The 22872-nt window shown below is 42.9% G+C and overlaps 3 protein-coding genes across 3 annotated transcripts in view; 2 read left to right on the top strand and 1 right to left on the bottom strand.

The window, feature by feature from the left end:
• lamc3 (laminin, gamma 3) overlaps nt 1–22872 on the top strand; it is a 177628-nt gene that overhangs the window by 80114 nt on the left and 74642 nt on the right. Inside the window, exon 10 of the mRNA XM_085414267.1 lies at nt 4654–4852. Within this exon, the coding sequence (XP_085270393.1) occupies nt 4654–4852 (199 nt within the window). The remainder of the gene's footprint in view (nt 1–4653; nt 4853–22872) is intronic.
• The window catches only part of LOC146666312 (uncharacterized), a 477181-nt gene continuing 455972 nt past the window's right edge, over nt 1664–22872 (bottom strand). Inside the window, exons 2-9 of the mRNA XM_085414276.1 lie at nt 3918–4640; nt 3665–3801; nt 3466–3559; nt 3223–3322; nt 2846–3105; nt 2569–2755; nt 2269–2396; nt 1664–2182 (exon numbers count right to left, since the gene is read on the bottom strand). Of these exons, the coding sequence (XP_085270402.1) occupies nt 1865–2182; nt 2269–2396; nt 2569–2755; nt 2846–3105; nt 3223–3322; nt 3466–3559; nt 3665–3801; nt 3918–3986 (1293 nt within the window). The 5' untranslated portion in view covers nt 3987–4640 and the 3' untranslated portion in view covers nt 1664–1864. The remainder of the gene's footprint in view (nt 2183–2268; nt 2397–2568; nt 2756–2845; nt 3106–3222; nt 3323–3465; nt 3560–3664; nt 3802–3917; nt 4641–22872) is intronic.
• LOC146666326 (uncharacterized) lies at nt 7336–15096 on the top strand. Its single transcript, XM_085411485.1, has 3 exons — nt 7336–7396; nt 7926–14408; nt 14871–15096. The coding sequence occupies exon 2, from the start codon at nt 8188–8190 to the stop codon at nt 14179–14181; it is 5994 nt and encodes a 1997-aa protein (XP_085267611.1). The 5' UTR covers nt 7336–7396; nt 7926–8187; the 3' UTR covers nt 14182–14408; nt 14871–15096.

The following is a 22872-nucleotide window of genomic DNA, read 5'->3' as shown; positions in this document are numbered from 1 at the left end:
GATGCTTTGGTAGGAGACTGAGTGTAGGAAATAACTGCTTAAAGAGCTGATGATGATCAATAATTAAATGTTTGAGGTAGATGGTCATACCTTCTGACAGCACTGGTGAAAACACAATATTGACAATTTGTAGAAGCAGAAGTAGAAGATGCCAGTAGCTATCACCCACCTGTACCAAATCGCCAAACATCAAAGGTACATTACGCAATAAGCACCAAGATTGAATTGCATTTAGTCCTAAATCATTACTGCCATCAAACAACTTTACCCTTGGTGGGCGATTTCGCTGCTGATTGAACCCATAGTCAAAGGCATGTATTCTACCAGCAAGTTGTTCAGCACTTAGGAAGTTCTCCTGAATGTACTGCAGCACAAGTTTCACCTCTAACTGAGCAACTCCCTCCAAAATGTCATGCATGATATCTACAGAAAAATTGTTGGCTGTGTTGAAATATTTAAGTGAATTCAAGAGACAAGTGCGTTTCACACCACATACATGAGGTAGCGTAGGATCTCTTTGTACACTTTCACAGTGCTGCTTATGCATATCAAGAGTTCTTAGTGCAACACCAGAATCATCTTCACAGAACACACTTTGAAAACAATCCTTCTCAAGCAGACAAAAACGACAACAATATCGAGCTGCAAATGACTCCACGAACCCAAACAGACTATGCAAGCCAAGATTGTCCCCAGTGACCTGGATTACAGTGCCATGAACCAAGTGTTTAAACATGGGAAGTTTCAGTCCCTCTGTCTCAAGAACTTTCAGATCATTGACAAGTGGCTCAAGGATTGAATTAAAGCCATAACGCTTTGAGTCTTGTGCATGAAAAAGAGCACACAAATGAATATTGACCAACAACGAATTAAAGATTGGAGGAAAATTCCTTAGTGTAAAGTATATTGCACCTAATTTATGTACACCATTTTTAGAGCCCAGGGGATTTGCAGTTTCAAAGTCATCATAAAACAGTTGAATTTGTAAGGCATCTTTTTCCTGCAGAAAATAGGGGACATCTTTTAACATAGGCAGCATCGATTAAGTCTGCATACACACCTTCTCTGGACACATTCCTCGACTTGAACATGTCGACAACATGGTGGTTTTGAAAGATAGTTTTCAGTGTTTCCAAAATAGGAACATATGCAAACCTATCGGTTACAATGACTTGATCAAAAGTCCCTGTGATCTTGTTTCTTCTACTGTCAAATCTTGTGCCAAGCACCATTTCAACAGGTTCAACAGTTGCCCATTTTTGTTTAAAGTGCCTATTTCGTTTAGCTTCTGAATTTAACAGTGTGAATGGGTTTTCAAAGTTTTTGAATGACTGCTCTAATTTCTTTTTACTTGAAGTGTCCTGTGAAGGTAAGCTCTGTAAAGCTGCATCTTTAGCCTGAGTATGAATCTCAAAAAACACTTCCTCCATTGAGGAGACAAAACTATTCACAGTAGATTGGCTTAATCCAGCTGCCCTGAGCTGTGCAACAGTAGAGGCACACATATCCAAAGTGCTCTTATTTGAACTTTTCAACATTTCAGATGTTGTGGGTGTTTCTTCTACATTAGTTGACACCACCTGCCCTGTAGTGATAACTTCTTTAATTGCCACATCAGGCTGTAAATTAACATCAGTGTCAGCCTGTTGGTCGAAATAGTTAAGGTGTTTGGTATTTAAATGTTTTCTAAAACCTGAAAAAGTGCCAAACACACAGCCACAGTCACGCTGGGCACATTTAAGGCGAAGATTTCTTCCGGGTAAGTAACCATGGACTAACCGTAAATGCCTAACAAGCATGTTTGAACCAGTAAACTCAGCCTGACAGACAAAACACTTCATGATGGAGAATTAACCTTCAAGCCCTAACGAAGCAACCTTGTCCTTATTTCAGCAACTCTGGGACTTTCTTTGATTTTGCCAACATCTATATTGTACACAGTGGTTTGGATGAATGTGTACATGTTGTGAAGCATGGTGTTGTAAGATGTGCCAAACACAAAATGTGCTTTAAACAGTTCATCAAAAGCACCAAGTGAAGAGGTAGACTTGCATGGTATGGCATTCTTGTCAAGAATAATGAAGAACTGGTGGATGTCATGCTTTTTCACCCCAACAGCCAGGAGGTAGGGTTGAGTGCTGGTAGTGATGGCATCAAGGTGCTCTTGGATATTTGTTCCAGTCTGAAAAGACAAATACAGACAGGCAATAAGAATCAAGTGTTTCTTAAACTGGTAATTCATACCATAAAAATAGAAAAGAAACAAACCTTCTTGAAGACCACAAGATGCCTTTCTGCTTGAGAAGCTGACACCTTTCCTGGTCTCTTCCGACCCTGACCAGATGGTGGAATCAAATGTAATAGCAATAGAATCGCTGAGAGGTCACTGTCCCAGCCTGAAAAAAAAAATTGTTTTATAATAAAGTTGAATCATCCTCATCAATAACAAATTTCAATGCATCTGCATTGACAAAATGTTTGAGTAGACCCAAAATACAAAAGGACAGCTGTTCTGTGACAAACATTATATATCCTGTGAATGTTCTAATTAAAGAAATAACAGCTCACCAATGTCAGCATTAACTTCAGTGGCATCCTCAGGAGAGTCAGCTGCCAGCAAGAGTTCTTCCAGGTCACTGGTAGAAGGAAGCTTTCTGCCTTGTTGGATAATCTTTCTTTTGAATGTTGTTGGCCACCTCTCCAGCAACCTGCCTGATACATCCTCACCAAACATCAGTACAAAATCCTGTTCGATCTGTAACAGGGATAGAGAACAGAGAATTATATCTGCTATCTGCAAAAAATAAAATGTGTTTACATTGTCAACGTAATGAAAAATATTCACCAAGCCTTTGATATCTTTGAAACGTGGAAACACAGACAGTATGTTGCTTGACAGCAGGGGGTCAAGGACCATGTTGTGTCGATAAACAAATGTCAACTTCATCTTCTTCTTGACTGTGTCTTCATCAGCTAAATGTTTCATCAGAGAGATTGCTTCCTTGCACTCATCCTCACTCAGCACGTTCTCTGTAACAAACTGCAACTCTCGTCTGACAGTTGGTCCACCACACTGGTCTTCACCCGATGATCCATCTCCTGGTGCTAGACAATATGAAATACAACTTTATCAAAACTAATAATAACATTTGATAACCATTATTAATACAGAACCACAATTTGGAACTGTATTATACGTTTCCACTGAATTATAAGTGTTACCTCCAGATGTTAATCGCCTCTCTTTAGCAGTGCATCTCTGTATGGTTTTAATCCTCCAGGCCAAGTACTCAGTGCCACTCTCGCCATCATAATAATGTTCCTTGGAGAGTGACATATACAGACATTTTGTTTATTAATTTATCAGTAAGTTATGTGACCATGAACAGTTGATAAGGACATACATTTTGGCAGGATTTAAAATTTTGATTTTAGTTGTATCAGTTATTGCTGTTAGCTACTTACATAGCCATTTTTTGAGTACGGGTCACTGAGGTAAGGGAAAAAGGTTACAATTCCTCTGGCATACATTTCTTTTACCTGCCGTGGTGGTGATGTACTGCAAGATCAAAAGGAAAAGAACTAGTCAGCTTCGCTGGAATTAATAGAGATTTAAAATAATTTGAAAATGATAGTAAAAATCACAGGGCCAGAAATAAATTACCCATTTTTTTCTGTCATGTCAGCTACCAGTATGTTGACCATTTTTCTTCTGGTTTCATCCACCAGGGACTTGGTCCGATTGTACTCATTTATTATACGTTCTCCACCAGGTTTGCTTGTGAGAATGGATTCCACCAACTGGAAAACACAATAAAAACATTCTACATGTTGATATAACCACTACAGTTCAGAACACTTAAACTACAAACAAAAAAGACACTATTAGAAGAATGTGGAAATCTGTTAACTCTTACTTGCTTAGCTTCTGCATCCAGCTTCTGACGTTTCCTCAAAGGGCTGTGAATCTGATGAATGTGTAACATTTAGTGTACAATTTTAATTAGTTAATGCTTGAGTTAGGTAATTTAAAATTTAACGCTAACTAGCGAATTGCCCGCGCACTGAGGTTAGCCAAAATGCTAGTTAGCTAGCTAATGTTAATATATAGATCCCAACACATGGAGGGTTTCATTTAATGGAATTTCGAACATGCTAGAACACAACACAATCACCACTACACACTGAAATAAATTTTGATAACAAGCCTTACAGTCCAACACTGATATCAGTCAACTTTTTTAGCTAATTAACAACCTTACATTAGCATACAGATAGTGTCACATTTGCTTCTGGTACAAAATGAAATATATAATAAACATGGACAAAAGGAATGTAACCTTATTTTAACGTGCTACCTGTGCTTAAAATGTCGAATTGTTGGTTTAATAAGTAAATATGAACAACTTACCCTGCAACTGATGTGAAGAAAATGGCGTCGTGAAAAATCCTCTTGGTTTGAAAACCAGTCTGTGGTGGGAGGAGCTTTCTAGAGTAACGTTGACACTGTCTCTTTTAACTCCAGGAATCATCACCCACACTGGGGGGCGTTTTGCTCCAGCTGTTGTTATAATGACTCTATTAGAGTAAATACACTTTAACACTGCTGATTTAACACTGGGAAATTTACTGTGTCTGCCCTTACCACTCTAGTGAAATTCCTGGGTCACAAAGTCTACAGCTATGGCCAGCTTCTCTTCATCACCTTTGCCTCTGAGACCCCCGAGCTGCTGCCCGACCACATCGCCCTGGTCCTCGAGGGCTCTGGAATCACTCTGTCTGCTGACCTTTCATCCCAACCAGTGCTTGGTTGTCACCCTGGCCTCACACCACGGCACTCTTTCACCATCAGGTACAAGACCACACTGAGAGGTTTCATAATTTTTGAGTGTTTGAATGTGTTCTAGTTTTTTGTCCCTCTAGAAAATATCAAAGTCTTAGCTTGTATGTTGATATGTTTGTTTTGCTTTGAATCTGTGCATCTCCCTGTCGCCTGAGTCACAAGAGTATATCCTATTCAGTACCGATTACAGCTCACCCACGTTGACTTTGCTGTCACCGTCCCAGCAGAGTGTCAGGATATGAACGCGGTGATGAGCCAGCTACCTCATGCGCTGGCTGTCATGTAGATCTGGCACACGTTGCGTTTCCATTTTTACATTTTATACATATAGCAGATGGTCTTACCTGCAGTGACATGTAATATGTGGAGCAGAGAAAATGCATCCAAAATTCACAAAAGTGATACTGATAGTAATTCTATTGGGGTCAAAAGGTTCAAGGTTCAAGGTTCTTTATTTGTCACATGCATAGTTATACAAGTATAACACACAGTGAAATGTAGCCTGACACGCTCCTCGACATGTGCAAAAAAATTGGGGGGGCTGTAGAGGAAGAACATTATATATATATATATATATATATATATATATATATATATATATATATATATATATATATATATATATATATATATATATATATATATATATGTATAGTATATACATTGGGTGAATGTGCAGTAGTAGCAGCAAGCAGGTGAATTCTGTACATTAATATGAATAGACATCTGACTATTTTACAGGATAGACGATATAAACATATTTAAAATTAAAGGAATTGAAATGTACATTGTGCCTTGGTTTAGTGTCTGGAAGAGTCCTGTCTCAGTCAATTATAGATGAGTGTTATTTTGGTCTAAAATCATTGGAAAGAAATCAAAGAGTTAAACAATTAAAAACTATAAAGTAAGGCAGAATCTTGTGGAAAAAGGGGACGTTAGTCCACAAAAATAGAAAAGCCTTGAGAATTTATTGAGTGGAAAGAGAGGGCATATGAGGTATTTCTTTAATAGAAGAAACTTGTAAAAGTCGGATGTTCTGGCTGGAGTAGGGAGGTCACTCCACTATTAAGCTCAAGGAGGCAGAGAAGGGGGGTCGGGCTGGAAGGATGACCAGGTCGTAGCATGGAAAGGAGAGCTAAGTGGATTATAGCGACAGCTTGCAGAGCACTGGATGGAGTGTAGGGTGTGTCTATAGCCTGGAGGTAGAGCGTGTATGCAGACAGTAGTGGTCCCTTTGCAGCCTCACGTGCCAACACCAAGGCTTGAAATTAGATACAGGCTTCCACACACAGCTAGTGGATGAAAAACATTATTGATTTCCAAGAAGAAAATTGGTCTGTTGAAGGAGCAAATAAAAACAGTATATGAAAATGGTCACATAAATATCAGAGACGTAAACCTAAGTGAAACCTAAACACTGTAGCTCAGGTGCTTGGATTGATCCCTGAGTCCTCCATTCATGTGAAGGACTGGTATACTGGTATGCATCCTTCTTTTTTTCCTTTTTTTGCCACATATTGATACTGTTTGAATAGAAAATAGAAGTGCTGTATGAATGTGTGCGATTGGATGAAAAAGACTTGTGATGGAAGTCAGTTTGAGTGCTCAAATTGAGTAGAAAAGCAATATATAAGTATCAGATGATTTACAATTTCCACAGTATTTGGATATGAGCAAGTGATGATCCCAGAACAGGAAAAACATATATATTTTCACAAGCTGTAAAGTAAGGCTTGAGTCATGATACTGAAGCCTGCCACCATAATGACTTAACAGTAGAAGTAAATCTCATAAACTGAAGTAAGAAACCATCTTGAAATTGTGTGGAAGTAGTTTAAAGCATTTATCTCCACTCATACATGCGTTTATATTGTACTGTCTTGACTCCTTTTTGAAGGGAGCCTCTTATGCTTTCTTCCACCTATATACATTTATCCTGGGACTCCACTTCTTTCCACTTGAAACTTCACCAATGAAGTAAATTTCACATCACTATTAGTCACGTTTATCCATCCATCCATCCATCCATCCATCCATCCATCACTTATCTGGGTATGGGTCAGCAGAGACACCTAGACCTTGTTAAGGTTCAAAATATTGGGGATGGAGACAAGAGAAAAAACCACAATAACAACACTGGTCCGGCCGGGTTGAGTCAAACGATGATTTTAATGAACACACGCGTGGGAGATGGACACTGATGCAGACAGCCTCAAAATCTCAAAATGGTGGAGCATTGCTCAAACTTTTATAGCCTCTGGTGCCTCCACCTTATCATAAAAAGCCTAAACATTCACATGCTCTCTCTCACACAGCGCCTGAGCTACGACCTTGGCTCCCTGTTTATCTGCTCCTGCTGAAATGGGGCAGAAAACTCCAGCACACTCTGTTCTCTTCTACTCAGACAAATTAGACAATAACCTTCTGCGAACAGTATTTGTTAAAAGTCCGCTTGTTCACTGTAGCTGTTTTATACTACGTTACCCATGATGCACCTCGGTATCTGTACTTCCGGTTGGGAACGTGTTCAGCGCAGCGCTGCACAGATGAGAGGTGTGTCGGAGGAGTAACGTATTAACGTGCATTCGGTGTGAGTTAATACTGCGTGCGTGCTTACCATGTGAGTATTGTAAGATGAGAGTGAGGCTTGTTGACTTTATCTGTGTAATTTGCTATCGCTAAGAGGCTAGTCCCGTTGCTATCGCTAAGAGGCTAGTCTCGTTGCTATCGCTAAGAGGCTAGTCCCATTGCTATCGCTAAGATGCGTTTTGTTTGGCCTACTACAGGCAGCCTTGTGTTCAGCCCATATTTCATTCCATATACGACTTACTGTCAAGCATTGTGGTTGTAGGTGGATGTAACTATTTACTATGTTTATTCTCTGAATCGTTGCAATCTGCAGAGGTCTGGTTTGCCAATGTATATACAAGCCAGAAATTCATTTATGGTCTTAGGGTGCCATCTAGTGGCCATGAGGTTATGGCAGATTGTATAACATTACGCTGGAAACCCACAGTACTGTATAAGGGGTACACTGCTATCCATAGTGGTTAATACAAATGTTTGTTCTTTCTGTTTACAGATGACCACACACACACACATACCCATATACACACTCACACCCCCGTTACCTGCATGTGAATACTGTAATGCCTCCCTACCAACGCTGTACATCCTGTTGATGTCATCTGCCACCTCTTTAGTAAAGTTATTTGAACTACATCACTGTGGAGTACCATTCCTTCTGACCGAGGACGACTCAGTTGAAGCGTGATCGGCAATCAGTGCAAACATACATTACAAGTGGTCCTTCGAGCCGGAGTCGCCTTGGCTGAGTTAATGAGATGGCAAACCCTCAGGATAGAGGTGCATCGAGTAGCCCCCGTCCAACGCGGGAGAAGAAACTTCCAGGACATCTGGTGGACTATGAGCACAACCTAACTGAGCCATCTAGCGCTCCAAGTAGTTCAAGCAGCTCCGACTATGAAGAGGATGAGAGATGGCAGAAGATGGAATCAGTTTGGAGCAGTGTCCTCCAACACATGACTCAACTGCAAGTGTCTATGGAGGAAACTCGTGGGACATTACTGAAGCGGGTGGAGCGTTTGGAGCAAGCTTCTAAACCTGGCAGTCCTCTTCCCCCAGAAACAGGAGCGTTAGAACAACCCCAACGTATTTCCTCCACAACAGAAGTTGCACCACTACAACCTAGCAATGAGGTGTTACATGATACCACAGAGCCACTAACTGTGCTAGTAAGTCCCTCAGAGCAGGGCACCACAACACCTGCAAACATGCCAACGCCAGCAGAAATATCTGCTCCATCACCTCCCCGTAAAGCGAGCCTTCACATTCAGCCAGTGCTGCACCCTGCCACTTATGTAGCTGCATCGACGCCACTCAGGAGACCTGGGCGATGCACTGCTGAACCCTTCTCATATCAGCGATCGGAACATCAGCTCCTGATAAACAGGCCAGGCCAGGTGCAGCTATTACATTCTGCATCCCCAGCTGATCAGCCACTACAACATGCTCATCTTTCAGTGCACCAGCTATCACAGGCTGTGGACCCAATGAGTCTGCAGCAGATGTCACATCCCGCTGCTCCTGTCTTCCAAGTCAGACATCCAGCTAATCCTGTGTACTTGCAGCAACCTTCACGTCCACCAGCGCCTGTGACCCAGCCATCACAGTGGACAGAAGCTCATCGCCCTGTGCCCACCATACTGCATCCTGAAGCTGTGCCTGATCCAGCTGGCAAGTACTATGTTCCTTATCCCTCAGGCAGTCACTATTCATCATCTTCCTCTGCTGAACACCATAATCCGCAGGTTGCCACAACTTACCCAGCAGGAACGCCTCTACCAAACCTGATGGAGATGATGGTGGCGTCTTCATATGGCATCCCAAAGCCTAAGCTGGTGATCTTCCGGTCGGGGAGAGAGAGTGACTTCGCCTTATTAAAGAAAGGGCTGGACAGCACCTTAGGGCCACATTCACATCTGGGAGAAGAGTACAAGTATCAGGTCCTACTAGATCATCTCGAGCATCCCAGCGCCTTACAGGTAGCCAAGCGCTACATTCACGACCGCACTCCCTACACTAGTGCAATGAGGGCGCTAGAGCAGAGGTATGGACAGCCAAGGCAGTTAGTCCAAAGTGAGCTTAGCACCATATTAAACGGCCCCCCTATTAGAGCCGGAGACTCTCAAGCTATTGAGGACCTCTCCCTGTCGGTGTCCAGCCTGGTCGGGCTCCTCAGTACCATGGATGAAGTAGCAGCCAGTGAGCTTCATTGTGGTTCACATGTGGACAGACTGCTTACTAAGCTCCCTCTGAACTACAGGGACAACTTCATCGAGTACTGTATTACCCGAGGGATCATCCGCAGTGGCAGCAGCCGAACATACAATATGTACGACTTCTCAGAATGGCTCGAACGGAAATCCCAAGTCCTTCAGCTATCCAGACAAGCCTCTCAAATGCCCCCGGACAAGCCACGTCCAGAGAAGAACCTACTCAAAGCCTCAGCAGGGCTCAAGCCACACAACAGATCTGCTTCCATCTACTACGGCCCAAATCCAGCCCAAGCCAAGCTAAACCAGGAGGGAGAATCTACAGCTCCAGATCCGACAATCCAACCTAAGAAGAAACAGAAGTTCAAACCTTATTGTCCATACTGCGAAGGGACAGAGCATTATCTGAATGGCTGTGATGGATTCAAAAGGCTAGACCTCAAAGCTATGGCTACCTGGATTACCGAGAAGGCCAAATGCTGGCGCTGTGGCCGTAAACATTCTCCAGAGCAGTGTACTCTGAAGAAGCCGTGCAGCACCTGTGGTGACCAGCATTTGTTGGTGCTCCATGACCTGGTTGAGGCCAAGAAGCGGGACCCTAACATACTAACTGTGAGTACTAGTATGGTCTACCTAGACTATTCAAGTCACTCAGGTCGTGTTATGCTTAAGGTAGTACCAATCCAACTACATTATGGGGGCAAATCACTGAATACATTTGCTATGCTCGATGACGGCTCAGAGAAGACTGTTGTGCTTCCAGCGGCAGTTAAATCTCTAGGTTTGGAACAGGAGGAAGCAACACTCTCACTGAGAACTATCCGTCGAGATGTAATCCAGATGAAGGGAGGCTTTGTCTCATTTCAGGTGTCACCAAGGGCTAAGCCCAAAGTGAGGTACAAAGTAACACATGCTTTCACAGCCCAACAACTGAGCCTAGCTACTCAGTCATGTCCAGTTGAACAGCTAAAGAAGAAGTATCTTCACTTACAGAAAGTCCAGATTGAGGGATTTAACCAGATCCAACCTTTGGTGCTGATTGGCTCAGATAACGCTCATCTCATCACCCCTGTCCGCCCCGTCCTTCGGGGGTCGTCCAAAGGGCCAGTAGCTATCTGCACCAAGCTCGGATGGGCCATCCAGGGGCCGGCCAGTAGTATGCCTACATCTGAGGGGGACCTGCAGTGCCTGAACATGTGCCTTTCTCCTGCAGAGGCCGTGCATCAAGATGTGAAGCGTTTGTGGCAACTAGATGCTCCCCCCTACAGGACAGAGAAGGAGGTCACACGGTCAAAGGAGGACAGAGAGGCGGTAGCTATGTTGGAGACAAAGACTATCAGAGTCCCAGTAGACGGTGTCGAGAGATACGCCACTCCGCTGCTGAGAAGAAGGGACTTTCCACGGATGTGTGTCTCTCCTGAAGCAGTAAAAGGCCTCCTCAGATCCACCGAACGTAAGCTGGCCAAGAATCCTGATCTGACCCTCACATACAGCCAGGAGATCCACAGGTTAGTAGATTCTGGTTATGTTGTTAAGCTGAGCCCAGATGAGACACATAGCTCTTCCGAGTCATGGTATGTACCCCACCACATGGTACATCACAATGATAAGGCTAGGGTGGTCTTCAACTGTTCGTTTGAGTTTCAGGGGGCCGTCCTGAACCACTACCTCTTACCAGGACCTCCCTTGGGGCCCACTCTGCTGGGGGTATTACTCCGCTTCCGCCAACACCCTTTAGCCGTGAGTGGAGATATCAAAGCCATGTTTCACCAGATTCTGCTGCTCCCAGAGGACTGTCCTCTACTACGGTTTCTGTGGAGGGATTGTGAAACTGACCGGCCCCCAGACGTATATGAGTGGAGAGTTTTGCCCTTCGGAACGACATGTAGCCCCTGTTGTGCTATTTACGCCCTACAGAGACATGCAAGGGAGCACGAAGACACCCACAAGGACATCTGTGACTCTGTCCACACAGCCTTCTATGTGGATAACTGTTTACAGTCCCTATCCAACCCAGAAGAGGCAAAGCAGCTCATCGACCGAATGAGAGGTTTACTCATTCAAGGAGGATTCGAGATACGTCAGTGGGCGAGCAACGTGCCCGAAGTAGTTGCTCACCTGCCCGCTTCAGCTAGATCAGAGAGCTGCGAGCTTTGGCTGAACTTCAAAAGTCTCGACCCACAAGAGTCAACATTAGGACTCAGCTGGCACTGCCCGACAGATGTCCTGGGATATAAGCACCGCCCTATAACCTACTCCACGGTCACGCTGCGCAACGTGTACAAGGTACTAGCTACCCAGTATGACCCCCTAGGTTATATTTGTCCCTACACTACAAGGGCCAAGCTGATTGTACAGGCCCTGTGGAGCACAGAGAGAGGATGGGATGAGCCCATAGAAGGGAATCTACTTCAGTCCTGGCTTGAGTGGGAAGGTGAACTGTCACACCTTCAGCATGTCACCATTCCCCGCTGCTACACTCCTTCTCACAACTCCAGCAATGTGACATACGAGGCTCACATATTCTGTGACGCATCAGAAAAGGCGTATGGGGCTGTGGCTTATCTCCGAGTAATCGATCAACAACTGCCCATCGCCACATCATTCCTGATGGCTCGCTCCAGAGTGGCCCCACGTAAACAGGTGTCAATACCCCGGCTGGAGCTTTGCGCAGCGCTCACAGGGGCCCAATTGGCCAAATTACTCCAGACAGAGCTCACCATCCTCCTGAAATCGATCTACCTGTGGACAGACTCTACAACGGTGCTGCAGTGGATCCAGTCTAGTTCCTGTCGCTATAAGGTATTTGTGGGGACTAGAATCTGTGAAATACAGGAGCTGACATCTCCTGAACAGTGGCGGTATGTGACCTCTGACCTCAATCCTGCTGATGACATCACCAGAGGGAAACATCTCGCTGACCTAACTGTCCGCAATCGTTGGTCACATGGTCCACCCTTTCTGTCACAAACTGCTGACACTTGGCCTAAGTTGCCAACAGAGTTCCCGGCATGCAGTGAGGCAGAGCTCAGGAAGACTGCATTCTGTGGGCACGTTTCTGCATCCCCGACTTTACCGGATCCAACACAGTATGCCACGCTAGATGAGCTGATTGCTGCTACCTACCAGACCCAACACGGGGCGGCTGACGCTTCTATTACAGCAGCGGAGCAACTAGAAACCAAAACCATGCTGCTTCGCTCGGCACAGACTGACAGCTTCTCAGAGGAGGCCCGAGCCCTCCAGATCGGGCACCCAGTCCGCTCAGACAGCCGTCTTAGCGTGCTGTCCCCTGAATATGACAGTCTCACCGGTCTCATCAGAGTCGGAGGCCGCCTCCGTCGAGCTGCCGACTTAGATCCAGACAGTATTCATCCCATTGTATTAGCAGCTGAACATCCCCTGACCAAGCTCATCATAAAAACTTATGATGACCAGCTCCTTCATCCAGGTGCAGAGAGGCTGTTTGCGGAAATACGGCGCACCTATTGGATTCTCAGAGGACGTCAAGCCATTAAGAAGCATCAGCACCAGTGTGTGGACTGTAGGAGATGGCGCGCCTCACCTTCTACACCCAAAATGGCTGACTTACCTTCATCGCGGCTGAGACTCTATAAGCCGCCGTTCTGGTCAACGGGCGTAGACTGTTTTGGGCCATACACGATAAAGATAGGTCGTAGAAGAGAGAAACGCTGGGGAATCATCTACAAGTGTCTTACAACCAGATGCGTGCACCTTGATCTCCTCCCTAGTCTTGACACCGATTCCTTCCTTATGTCATTACGCAGATTTATTGCACGCCGAGGAAAGCCATACGAGATGTGGTCTGATCGAGGGACCAATTTCAGAGGTGGGCACAGAGAACTCCAAACGGCGTTTGAAAACATGGAGCCGGACCTCAAGCAGCAACTGGCCAAGCAGACTATCAACTTCTGCTTCAATCCCCCACACTCTCCTCATTTCGGAGGAGCATGGGAAAGGGAAATCAGAGCAGTGAAGTCAGCTCTGCAAGTGGTCCTGAAGGACCAAGTTGTGGTGGAAGAAGTCCTACTCACTGCTCTCATAGAGGTTGAGGGCATTTTGAACTCAAAGCCGCTTGGCTATGCATCGGCTGACATAGCTGACCCAGATCCCATCACACCAAATCTTCTCTTGATGGGGCGGCATGATTCGGCACTACCCCAGGCAGCTTACGGCCCCTCAGGCACTCTTTCTAACAGAAGATGGAGGCACAGTCAGGTCATCAGCGACCACTTCTGGAAGCGGTTCATACAGAACTACCTCCCAGGACTGCAACTCCGACAGAAATGGAGGAGGTCCACTGACAACATGGCTGTGGGACAAGCTGTTATGATTGTGGACTGTAACTTGCCTAGAGGCCTTTGGCCTGTGGGTACCATTGCCAAAGTTTTCCCAGGGACTGATGGCGTTGTTCGAGCTGCCGAGGTCAAGGTTAAAGACAGTACCTATGTTCGCCCGGTAACTAAGTTGGTGGAACTTCCCAAAGTTCCTGAGGACTCAAATGACACTGTTCCAAAATAGAAGGACTCTAGCGGGAGTGTATTTGCCTACAAATACAGGGGCGGCTGTTAAAAGTCCGCTTGTTCACTGTAGCTGTTTTATACTACGTTACCCATGATGCACCTCGGTATCTGTACTTCCGGTTGGGAACGTGTTCAGCGCAGCGCTGCACAGATGAGAGGTGTGTCGGAGGAGTAACGTATTAACGTGCATTCGGTGTGAGTTAATACTGCGTGCGTGCTTACCATGTGAGTATTGTAAGATGAGAGTGAGGCTTGTTGACTTTATCTGTGTAATTTGCTATCGCTAAGAGGCTAGTCCCGTTGCTATCGCTAAGAGGCTAGTCTCGTTGCTATCGCTAAGAGGCTAGTCCCATTGCTATCGCTAAGATGCGTTTTGTTTGGCCTACTACAGGCAGCCTTGTGTTCAGCCCATATTTCATTCCATATACGACTTACTGTCAAGCATTGTGGTTGTAGGTGGATGTAACTATTTACTATGTTTATTCTCTGAATCGTTGCAATCTGCAGAGGTCTGGTTTGCCAATGTATATACAAGCCAGAAATTCATTTATGGTCTTAGGGTGCCATCTAGTGGCCATGAGGTTATGGCAGATTGTATAACATTACGCTGGAAACCCACAGTACTGTATAAGGGGTACACTGCTATCCATAGTGGTTAATACAAATGTTTGTTCTTTCTGTTTACAGATGACCACACACACACACATACCCATATACACACTCACACCCCCGTTACCTGCATGTGAATACTGTAATGCCTCCCTACCAACGCTGTACATCCTGTTGATGTCATCTGCCACCTCTTTAGTAAAGTTATTTGAACTACATCACTGTGGAGTACCATTCCTTCTGACCGAGGACGACTCAGTTGAAGCGTGATCGGCAATCAGTGCAAACATACATTACAGTATTTCTTATAACTCAGCAATATAATGCATCATAAAACAATATCATTCATTCACAACAAGTCAGCAATTTAATGTAATGCAAATCAGTTTAACTAATGTAATAGTTATCAGCTGCTTCTAATTCAGGAGAATAATGCAAACTAAAACTACATAATAATTCACAATCTTTAATTCGGGGTATAACATGGCATAAAATAATATTAGAATCTAACAATTCCCCCTGATGAGGTCATTAGAATAATGACCTCACCAACACCCTTCAATTCAGTGTGGCCGGGTTCATCTCTTCTCACTCCTGAGGTCCTTTGTCCCCCTGAGGGGCGAACCATATGTGGGATGACCTCTGTGTTTGCGCAATTCAGATGCAAGAAAAACTATGATTCCAACAGTAGCAGGTCCAGATGACACTCTCCTTGTCTCCCACTGCTTTCAGCCTTTATTCTATTGCTGCAGCTACCAGTGTCGTCCAGTTGGGTGATCCTCTGCTCTTAATTCTTCAACCTTAGGGGTTAGACAACCCTTCAGTCGTAACACAGATCAGGGGATTATTCTGCCCCGATTTCAAACAACGATCTGTGTATTCTCCAGAAAAAGGAACAGGAAGGTGTCCCCCTTTTTGCCCAAAAGCCTCTCGAACTTCGTTGGTCTGGTGTTCCCGGATTTCCGCCAACCCCTTCATGGTTATTGCTGTGTTTATGGGATCCATCCTTTTGTGGTGACTAGCTGGAGCCCAAACGCCATGACCCTTGGACCCAGTTGATGTCTCGGCAGTCACTGTGTCTGACTCTGCTACGGAGGATCCTCGCATCTCTGTGACCTCGTCTGGTGTCTGTTCCTTTCTCTGTAAGAGACAGAAAACCAAAACACCCCTCTTCCTAACCCTAATAATCTAATGTTGTTATCTACTGACCTTCTAGTGATTCAGAATTGGTCTAAACATTCAGAATGTCCCAGGGACTTATTCTAATCATATCTTATGTGTGTGTAAGCGTGTTTGCATTTAGCCCTCTGCACTCAAAGTCAATACCTACAATATATCAGTCCGGACAGTCACGCCGAACGAAGCTTATGACCTTCAAAAGGCCGAGTGCCAACTCGTTATAAGCACATTTGCAAGGTGTGTCTGAAAATTATTGAAACCCCTCTTTTTAACAAAAGACAAAGAAATTAACAAATCTTCTAAACGCTATTCAGTTCATTTCAATGAGTAATGATTAAACATGAAAGTGATAGTTTATGCTTTTTCACTGATTCTCTAAAAGGTCCGTCTTCTCGGACCGCTATTAGCTTAAGCTTTACCATTCCTAAATTATTAAAGACACAAATGAAGTTATAAAATGTTCAAATAATCCTTGTTTGATGTTAAAGCTGAACCTTCCCCCCCTTTTTTGACACATTCCAATGTGTCAAATCAACGGAGCTAGAACATTCAAAAAAAAAAAGTTAGGCAGTTACAAAGTTTCCCAGACTCTTAAGGTGATCCGCGTGTAACGTTCTGACTCAGGTATTTAATATTTTAATAAATCTCGTTTAATTAACTGCCACTATTTAAACTAACTTTAAAGACATAATTGAAGAAAAGATCACAAAGAATAACATGATATCAGTGTTTTGTAAGCGCGTGCGGCCCTCCATGCTCGAAGCCTTTTCCCTCAATAGATCAGTCAGACATTCGCGCTGACTGTAGCTTTTAACCCTTATTAACTTGAGCACAACTCTACAATGAGCAACAAGTTGCAATATGTATAAAATGATCATGGTTACACCTGCAATGAAAAATTATATCATTATCCTAACACCTGTAAATAGAAGATTCATCAGAAGTTATAACAATCACAGGAACACAGATGTTAGTATAAGGTCAAAAGCTTCAATAAATGATCATCGATGCAATGCTTGTTGCATGATTCTCATACAATAATAATGCTGACATTGAAAATAACAGTATAACACCCCCTTTTGTCCCGTTTCACTTGACACCTAAACGTTTATAAATGCCTCTTTAATTCTTGATTTTATTTCCCCCTTTTCTCCCCTTACTGACCACAGCAGGGGGATCTTAGTTTTGAATCAGCCATGAATCCAGCTCACCTGATTCATCAGTGAGCTCCACCATCACTGGCGTCTGACAGGGTGGTGCTGCATACTCTTCCTTTAATGTCACTATTTTCAACCTGTTAATTAGAGTGTTTAAACCTGAAGTCGACTACGTCCACAACAAGTCAATACAGCTGTAAATGTGGCCAATTATCAATCTATTACCAATCAATAACAACAGATAACTTCTATTTTATGCATGCTTTTAATCAACCACTCACCCAGAGGATCTCCAATCCCAGCAAGTTCCTTCTCCTCCTTTAATGAGTCTGTCCTCCTTCCATGCCCTGGTAACCGGTCCATCCAGAGCCATATGATCTCAAATATACATACAACAAGCCAAACCACACCTTGGTCACACCAACCCCTTTCCACCCCCAAGATGTCCAATGCCATCCTAGTATGGACTGTCAAAAGTGGCTTTAACGCTGACTGTCCTGACAATCCATCTCATACTTTTCCTGGTCAGATTTGCCAATCTCTGCACCAGGGTTTTAAACGTTTCGCCATTTTCATTAGGTTTTATTTTTTATTTAGTTTCGACTCCAGATTTTCAATTTTTTGCCAGTTGTAATTAGTTTTTACCAATTCTTTGCTAGTTTAGTCTAGTTTTTATTTTCTGAAAATCCTTAGTTTCAATTTAGTTTTATTTGTGTTTTGCAAAAGTTAAGTGTAACAAAATCTCAGTTCCATCATATCAATCATGCTCTTCTGGTTATCCTTGGGTGTTGAGACTAATAACTATTAACTCTTGCCGCACCGAGTGGTCCTAATTTTGGTTAAAGTTAATTGATAACCTTTTGAAGGCGATTGTTTCACACCTTTATTTAGATGTCCCAGTCCTGTTATCTCGGGATACATCACGCTGCCTTATCTGGGGTTAGCTGTTTTCTTGGGATGCGAGTTAAGTGGGTGAGCTCTAAAAAGAGGGGGAGTGTGCTCCCCCTGATGAGGTCTTCTAGGTAAGCTAGGTTAACCTTCTTGTGTGAGCTTTTCAAGTGCACTTTTAAGGTTTGTGGGATTTTTTGTTTTATAAATGTCCCTCAAGACCCCCTGATGGCCCAGTAATTCATTTTTGCGCACTGTAGTACACATTTAGTTTTTTGCTTGTAGCTCTCATACTCTACTTGCCACTCCTCTAAGTTCTGATGTTTCTTAGAGAGGACAACAGAACCTTTAAAATTATATCCCATGTGTGGGGGTGTGGCCTTGCCAATTGTTTTTCCCACCTTTTCAAAATGGCTGGCGTGCCCACAAGCACATTTTATGGAAGAAAGAAAGGTAAGCTTGATATTTACAATTAAAATGTTTTGTTAAACTCAGATTTTTATTTTATTCAAAAAATAAACATCTAGTAAATAATTTCAGGGGTCTTTAAGAATTAGGCTCATTTACTTTCACAGGGAACATGACTAATTTATTAATGTGTGCTCTACACATTGGGACTTTATATTTATATTTATTTCACTTTTTCCTAATACCCAACTTTTGACCAAGGCGGAGAGAATTCTTAACACAATTATTAAGGGAGATTCAAACATAGATTTTTCAAAATATGAGAGGGTCAGGACCCACTAGAAGCCACACAAAGATTATCGAGATGCAGTGGCAGATGTAATAGAGAAAGACACAGGGCCACCTGAAATCTGTCATCCTATCTGGTGCAAAACCAACATGTAGTAGAATCTGGAATTTTGATTTTGAGTTAAAAATAAAATATGGGTAAAATGCAGAAATCTTTTCCAGTAAAGTAAAAGATAAGAGTCGCAATTATAGTTGAATCCATAACACCTAATTGTTTCTACGAGATCACGTCGTTGCTGAGAGTTATCAGTGATCTCAATGTGTGAAAAGAACTCACAGTATCTGGGGTTTAAGCTCCTCTTAGCTGAGAACCCTGGGGCAAACATGTGAACAAAACCTGAATAATACCAGTAATAAAGACTTCTCTCCAAAGATCAATAAAGGGAAGCCCCAATCTGATGAGAGTCTAGCAAAATATAGTTCACTCCACTTGCCTGAAATGGTTAGCAGTCCAAGGCATTTCAGTTGTAGAATGATTGGGTGCAACAATGAAACAGATGTGAGATGAGGGAAGTGCCAAATGTTCCTTTGTGTCTCCAAATAAAATCAGTACTTCCTCAGATTTCCTAAATAAATTGACTTTTGTGAAGTAGAAAGTTCAGTGCCATCACTTATTCCTGAACCAATAGTTTACAGCTAGTGAAGTGTCAGTGACTTCTGGGTTGGTCCCTGATCTTCATCTTATGAGATTGTTATTTTAATAACACTTGATTTATTTAAAAGAAAAAAAAAAAAGAAAAAACGAAAACATTTCTCCCTGTTTTTTCTTCTCTGGGTCTCAGGAGGACATTATGTCCCATGACAAGACTCTTGTCATGTCTACAAAACAGTCATATTAAAATCATCCTCAATTCTATTCTGGCGCTGTCTCCCGACTTTTCCTGACCTGATTCTGCGCGTGGACGGAGCAGCAACACAGACGACTCGACTAACGTACTACCTTAATTTCACTACAGCAGGGCACGCACACATCAATGCAACCAAACACATTTTGCTATAAATCTAGTTAATTTTAGTTAGTTTTGTGAACATTCAGTACAGTTTTAGTTAGTATATCTTTTTTTTGATTTTATTACCGTTAACGCAAATTTTTCCACTTCTACTTTTCGTTATTTCATTTGTTGTCTTTAATAATAATAATCTCCTCTGCACCCTTGAATAAACACCATTAACATGATCAACCTTTTGCTGCTTGTTATTTCACCATCTTATTGAATCAAATACTTCATGCTTATGTGGTTTACGACATTATATTTATCTAAATCTCCACTTTATGTCTAAATGTTTGAAGAATTTTTGAGGGTCAAATTTTGAGAATTTGACCCTAAGTGAAAGTTATGGCGTTATCACCCCCTTTGGGGATTACCTTTTTCCAGTTTTGATGATATTCCTCCCCGTTCTTTATTTTTTTTTTTTTTGCAAGTACCCCTCCTCGGTGGCGAGAAACTGTTGGTGTAATCCAGCGGGTGCTGTAAAAACAATAGCTCAGGACAGAACAGTCACCAGTCATGTACTTCATTCAAAATTAACAAATATCAAGCTTCATATTGATCCTCTGAGTGTAATGGTACATTCTAATTTGCACTTCTCAAACCTAAAAACAATATTTTCTTTATTTTACTCTTGTTCTTGTGCAGCACCACCCCTCAGCACATGCCCCTGTTATTTTATCTTACTTTTAAATTGTTGACTACTTCAAGAGAGCGCCCAAAAGACGGGGACCAGTGTTTATCCTTACATATCTCCATTTTGAGTGTGGCTGTCTATCATTCCCCTATTATTCATAGACCTCGGTGGAGGGCTTTTTGTTTGTTTTTTCTTTATACAATTAATTGACTCTTTACAGTGACCCACTATGGTTAATAATAACATGCTCAGTCATGAGTGGAATCAAACCTTTTCTTCACTTTAGCATTTAATATTCCCAACAATATAATGTGATACATTAATTAAAACACAGCTACTAAAACACACTTTTCTTAATGCAAACATCAGTAACTCAAAATTAGCAACCAAAGGGTTCAGTCTGCAGTTCACACTGCTGTGAAGCTACAGCTCTTTAGTCTCTGTCATTCTTCTGTTCTTGCAGACAAAACAAAGCAAAACAAAACATCCACCCTTCTTTTACAGGCTGGGTGAATTGTCTGTGGACATTCAATAATCCTAAAGTCAGCACCGTTTTTGTCTCAGTATCAAGTCAGTTAAACTTTTAGTCGTCAGTCCATGACTTTTAGTCGTCAGTCATATGCATACATCCACACACATTCATACCAGAAGTTGCTGATAATGGAGTCTCACGCGCAGCCTATTCGAGGCTCCATCACCAGCAAGATGATGTCATCATTTTAAAGGAAACAGCTCCTTGTTTGTTTTTCCTTCTTTGGACTGGATTGACTCGCTGCAATCCTTTTAGGCTTCAGGATCAGTGTCCCATATAAGTGAATTTTCTCCCAAGCTCATTATAATCATGGAGAAAAAATACTTTGCGACTGTTTTCAATAAGAATATTTTATAGCGCTTTAAAGTTCAATCTCTCAGGCCTGGATTAAAGAGCTGATTTGTTAAATCAGGAACTCACAAAATACCAAAATATCACCACCGGTGGATCACACCTCTCAGATGTTCTTATCTCAGTGCACTGTAACAAAAGCAAAAACAAACGTAAACAATAAAACACTCATATAATAACAGATACTGGGGCCCATTGCAAACATGTCCAAAGTTCAAACCATCTTTCTCTCTCTTAGAGAAAGAGAACAATCCAAACCTCACTGATAGAATCAACCTAGTGTCAAACAAAACCCAAAAATCAACCAAAACTTCACACACTGTATTGTGTAGGCCTACAGGCACCGTAACTCCTTTTTTTTCACTGACAAAGACATGTTGGATTGACTTGATTCAATAGTAGACACTGGTTACACACAAATGTTTTGCTTTGGCGGAAACTTAAACAACTGAGTCAAATCAACACAACCTTTTGATATTCTCTCCGAAATAAAACTCACATCATTCACTCATCATTTTCACTCTGTACCACTGCTCCTTATCAGGCTGTGTGAAGCACAGTACACAATTCAGTGGAGGCCTCAAGCCATAAACAGACATCACGCACAGACATTGTTTTCACAACCAAACTACTTTAAACCTTGTCCCCTAAATCTACACAGATGCCCTCTGTGTGGCATGAAATGCATTTAACCAATAAACAATCAATGGCTTCTTATTGTTGTCACCGACTCCATATTCGGATGTTTGTGTGCAGCATTTGTTAGTAAAGCATTCTTCATTGCATCAGCGTGTGTGTGTATCACTCTTTATTGCACAAGCTTGTAGATGTGTGTGTGTGTGGATCACTTTTCAGTGAAGTGAATCAGCATATTGATTTTTTGCAGGTGTGTGTGTCATTTCTCACTCAATCAACGAGTGCATATGTTCGTATGTGTTTCTCTTCATTCTGAGTCAATGCATGTAGATGTGTGTGTTTGTGTGGGTGTCTGTGTTCATCACTTTCCTGTTCTGGTGTTCTGGGTAAACCACGGCCTGAAGCGTGCCCTGGGGTCCTGCCCTCCTCCTTTTCAGTCCGTTTGCATCCGTTGGTGCTGCTGCTCAAAGTTCTGTCCATACTGGTTCTGGCCCCAATTGAGGCAGTGCTTTTCTCCAGTATCCTGCATCTTCTCCTTATTCCACTCCTCCTTAGCTTGACCCTTTTGCTTCTGTAGCTCCTTCAGGGTTTTATTCTGCAGCTCAATCGTCTGGATGTCAGTGTCAAGCTCCAGTCTACGCTGCTGCTCCAGCTCTTCCTGTTTCTCCCAGCCAAGTCAAGATTTTGTTCAGGTCAAAGTTCAGCTGCTGTCACTGCTTCTCGTTCTGCTTTGTTCTCATCTCCTTGCTGAGGTCCTGAGGCTGATTTCAAGTCGTGTGTCTGGGACTCCAAGTCTGATGGGTTCGATAATCAGCCAGCTCCTCCTGAGCCATGCTCAGTTTTCTGCTCTGATGCCTTGAGCTCTTACTGAGGGGCAGAAACCTCACAATCTTTTCCGTCCACTTCAGATTGAAGTCCATCGATGTTTTCCTTGCTTTGCTCCACGTCCTTTTGC

Source organism: Rhamphochromis longiceps, linkage group LG7 (genome assembly GCF_057381845.1).
Source record: "Rhamphochromis longiceps isolate RC_006_pf linkage group LG7, R_longiceps_female_GT1.1, whole genome shotgun sequence".
Taxonomy (NCBI): domain Eukaryota; kingdom Metazoa; phylum Chordata; class Actinopteri; order Cichliformes; family Cichlidae; genus Rhamphochromis; species Rhamphochromis longiceps.
This window is presented reverse-complemented; position numbering and strand designations above follow the sequence as displayed.

What these genes read in the sequence shown, in the direction of transcription:
- LOC146666326 (XM_085411485.1), top strand. Translation starts at nt 8,188, where the DNA reads ATGGCAAACCCTCAGGATAGAGGTGCATCGAGTAGCCCCCGTCCAACG.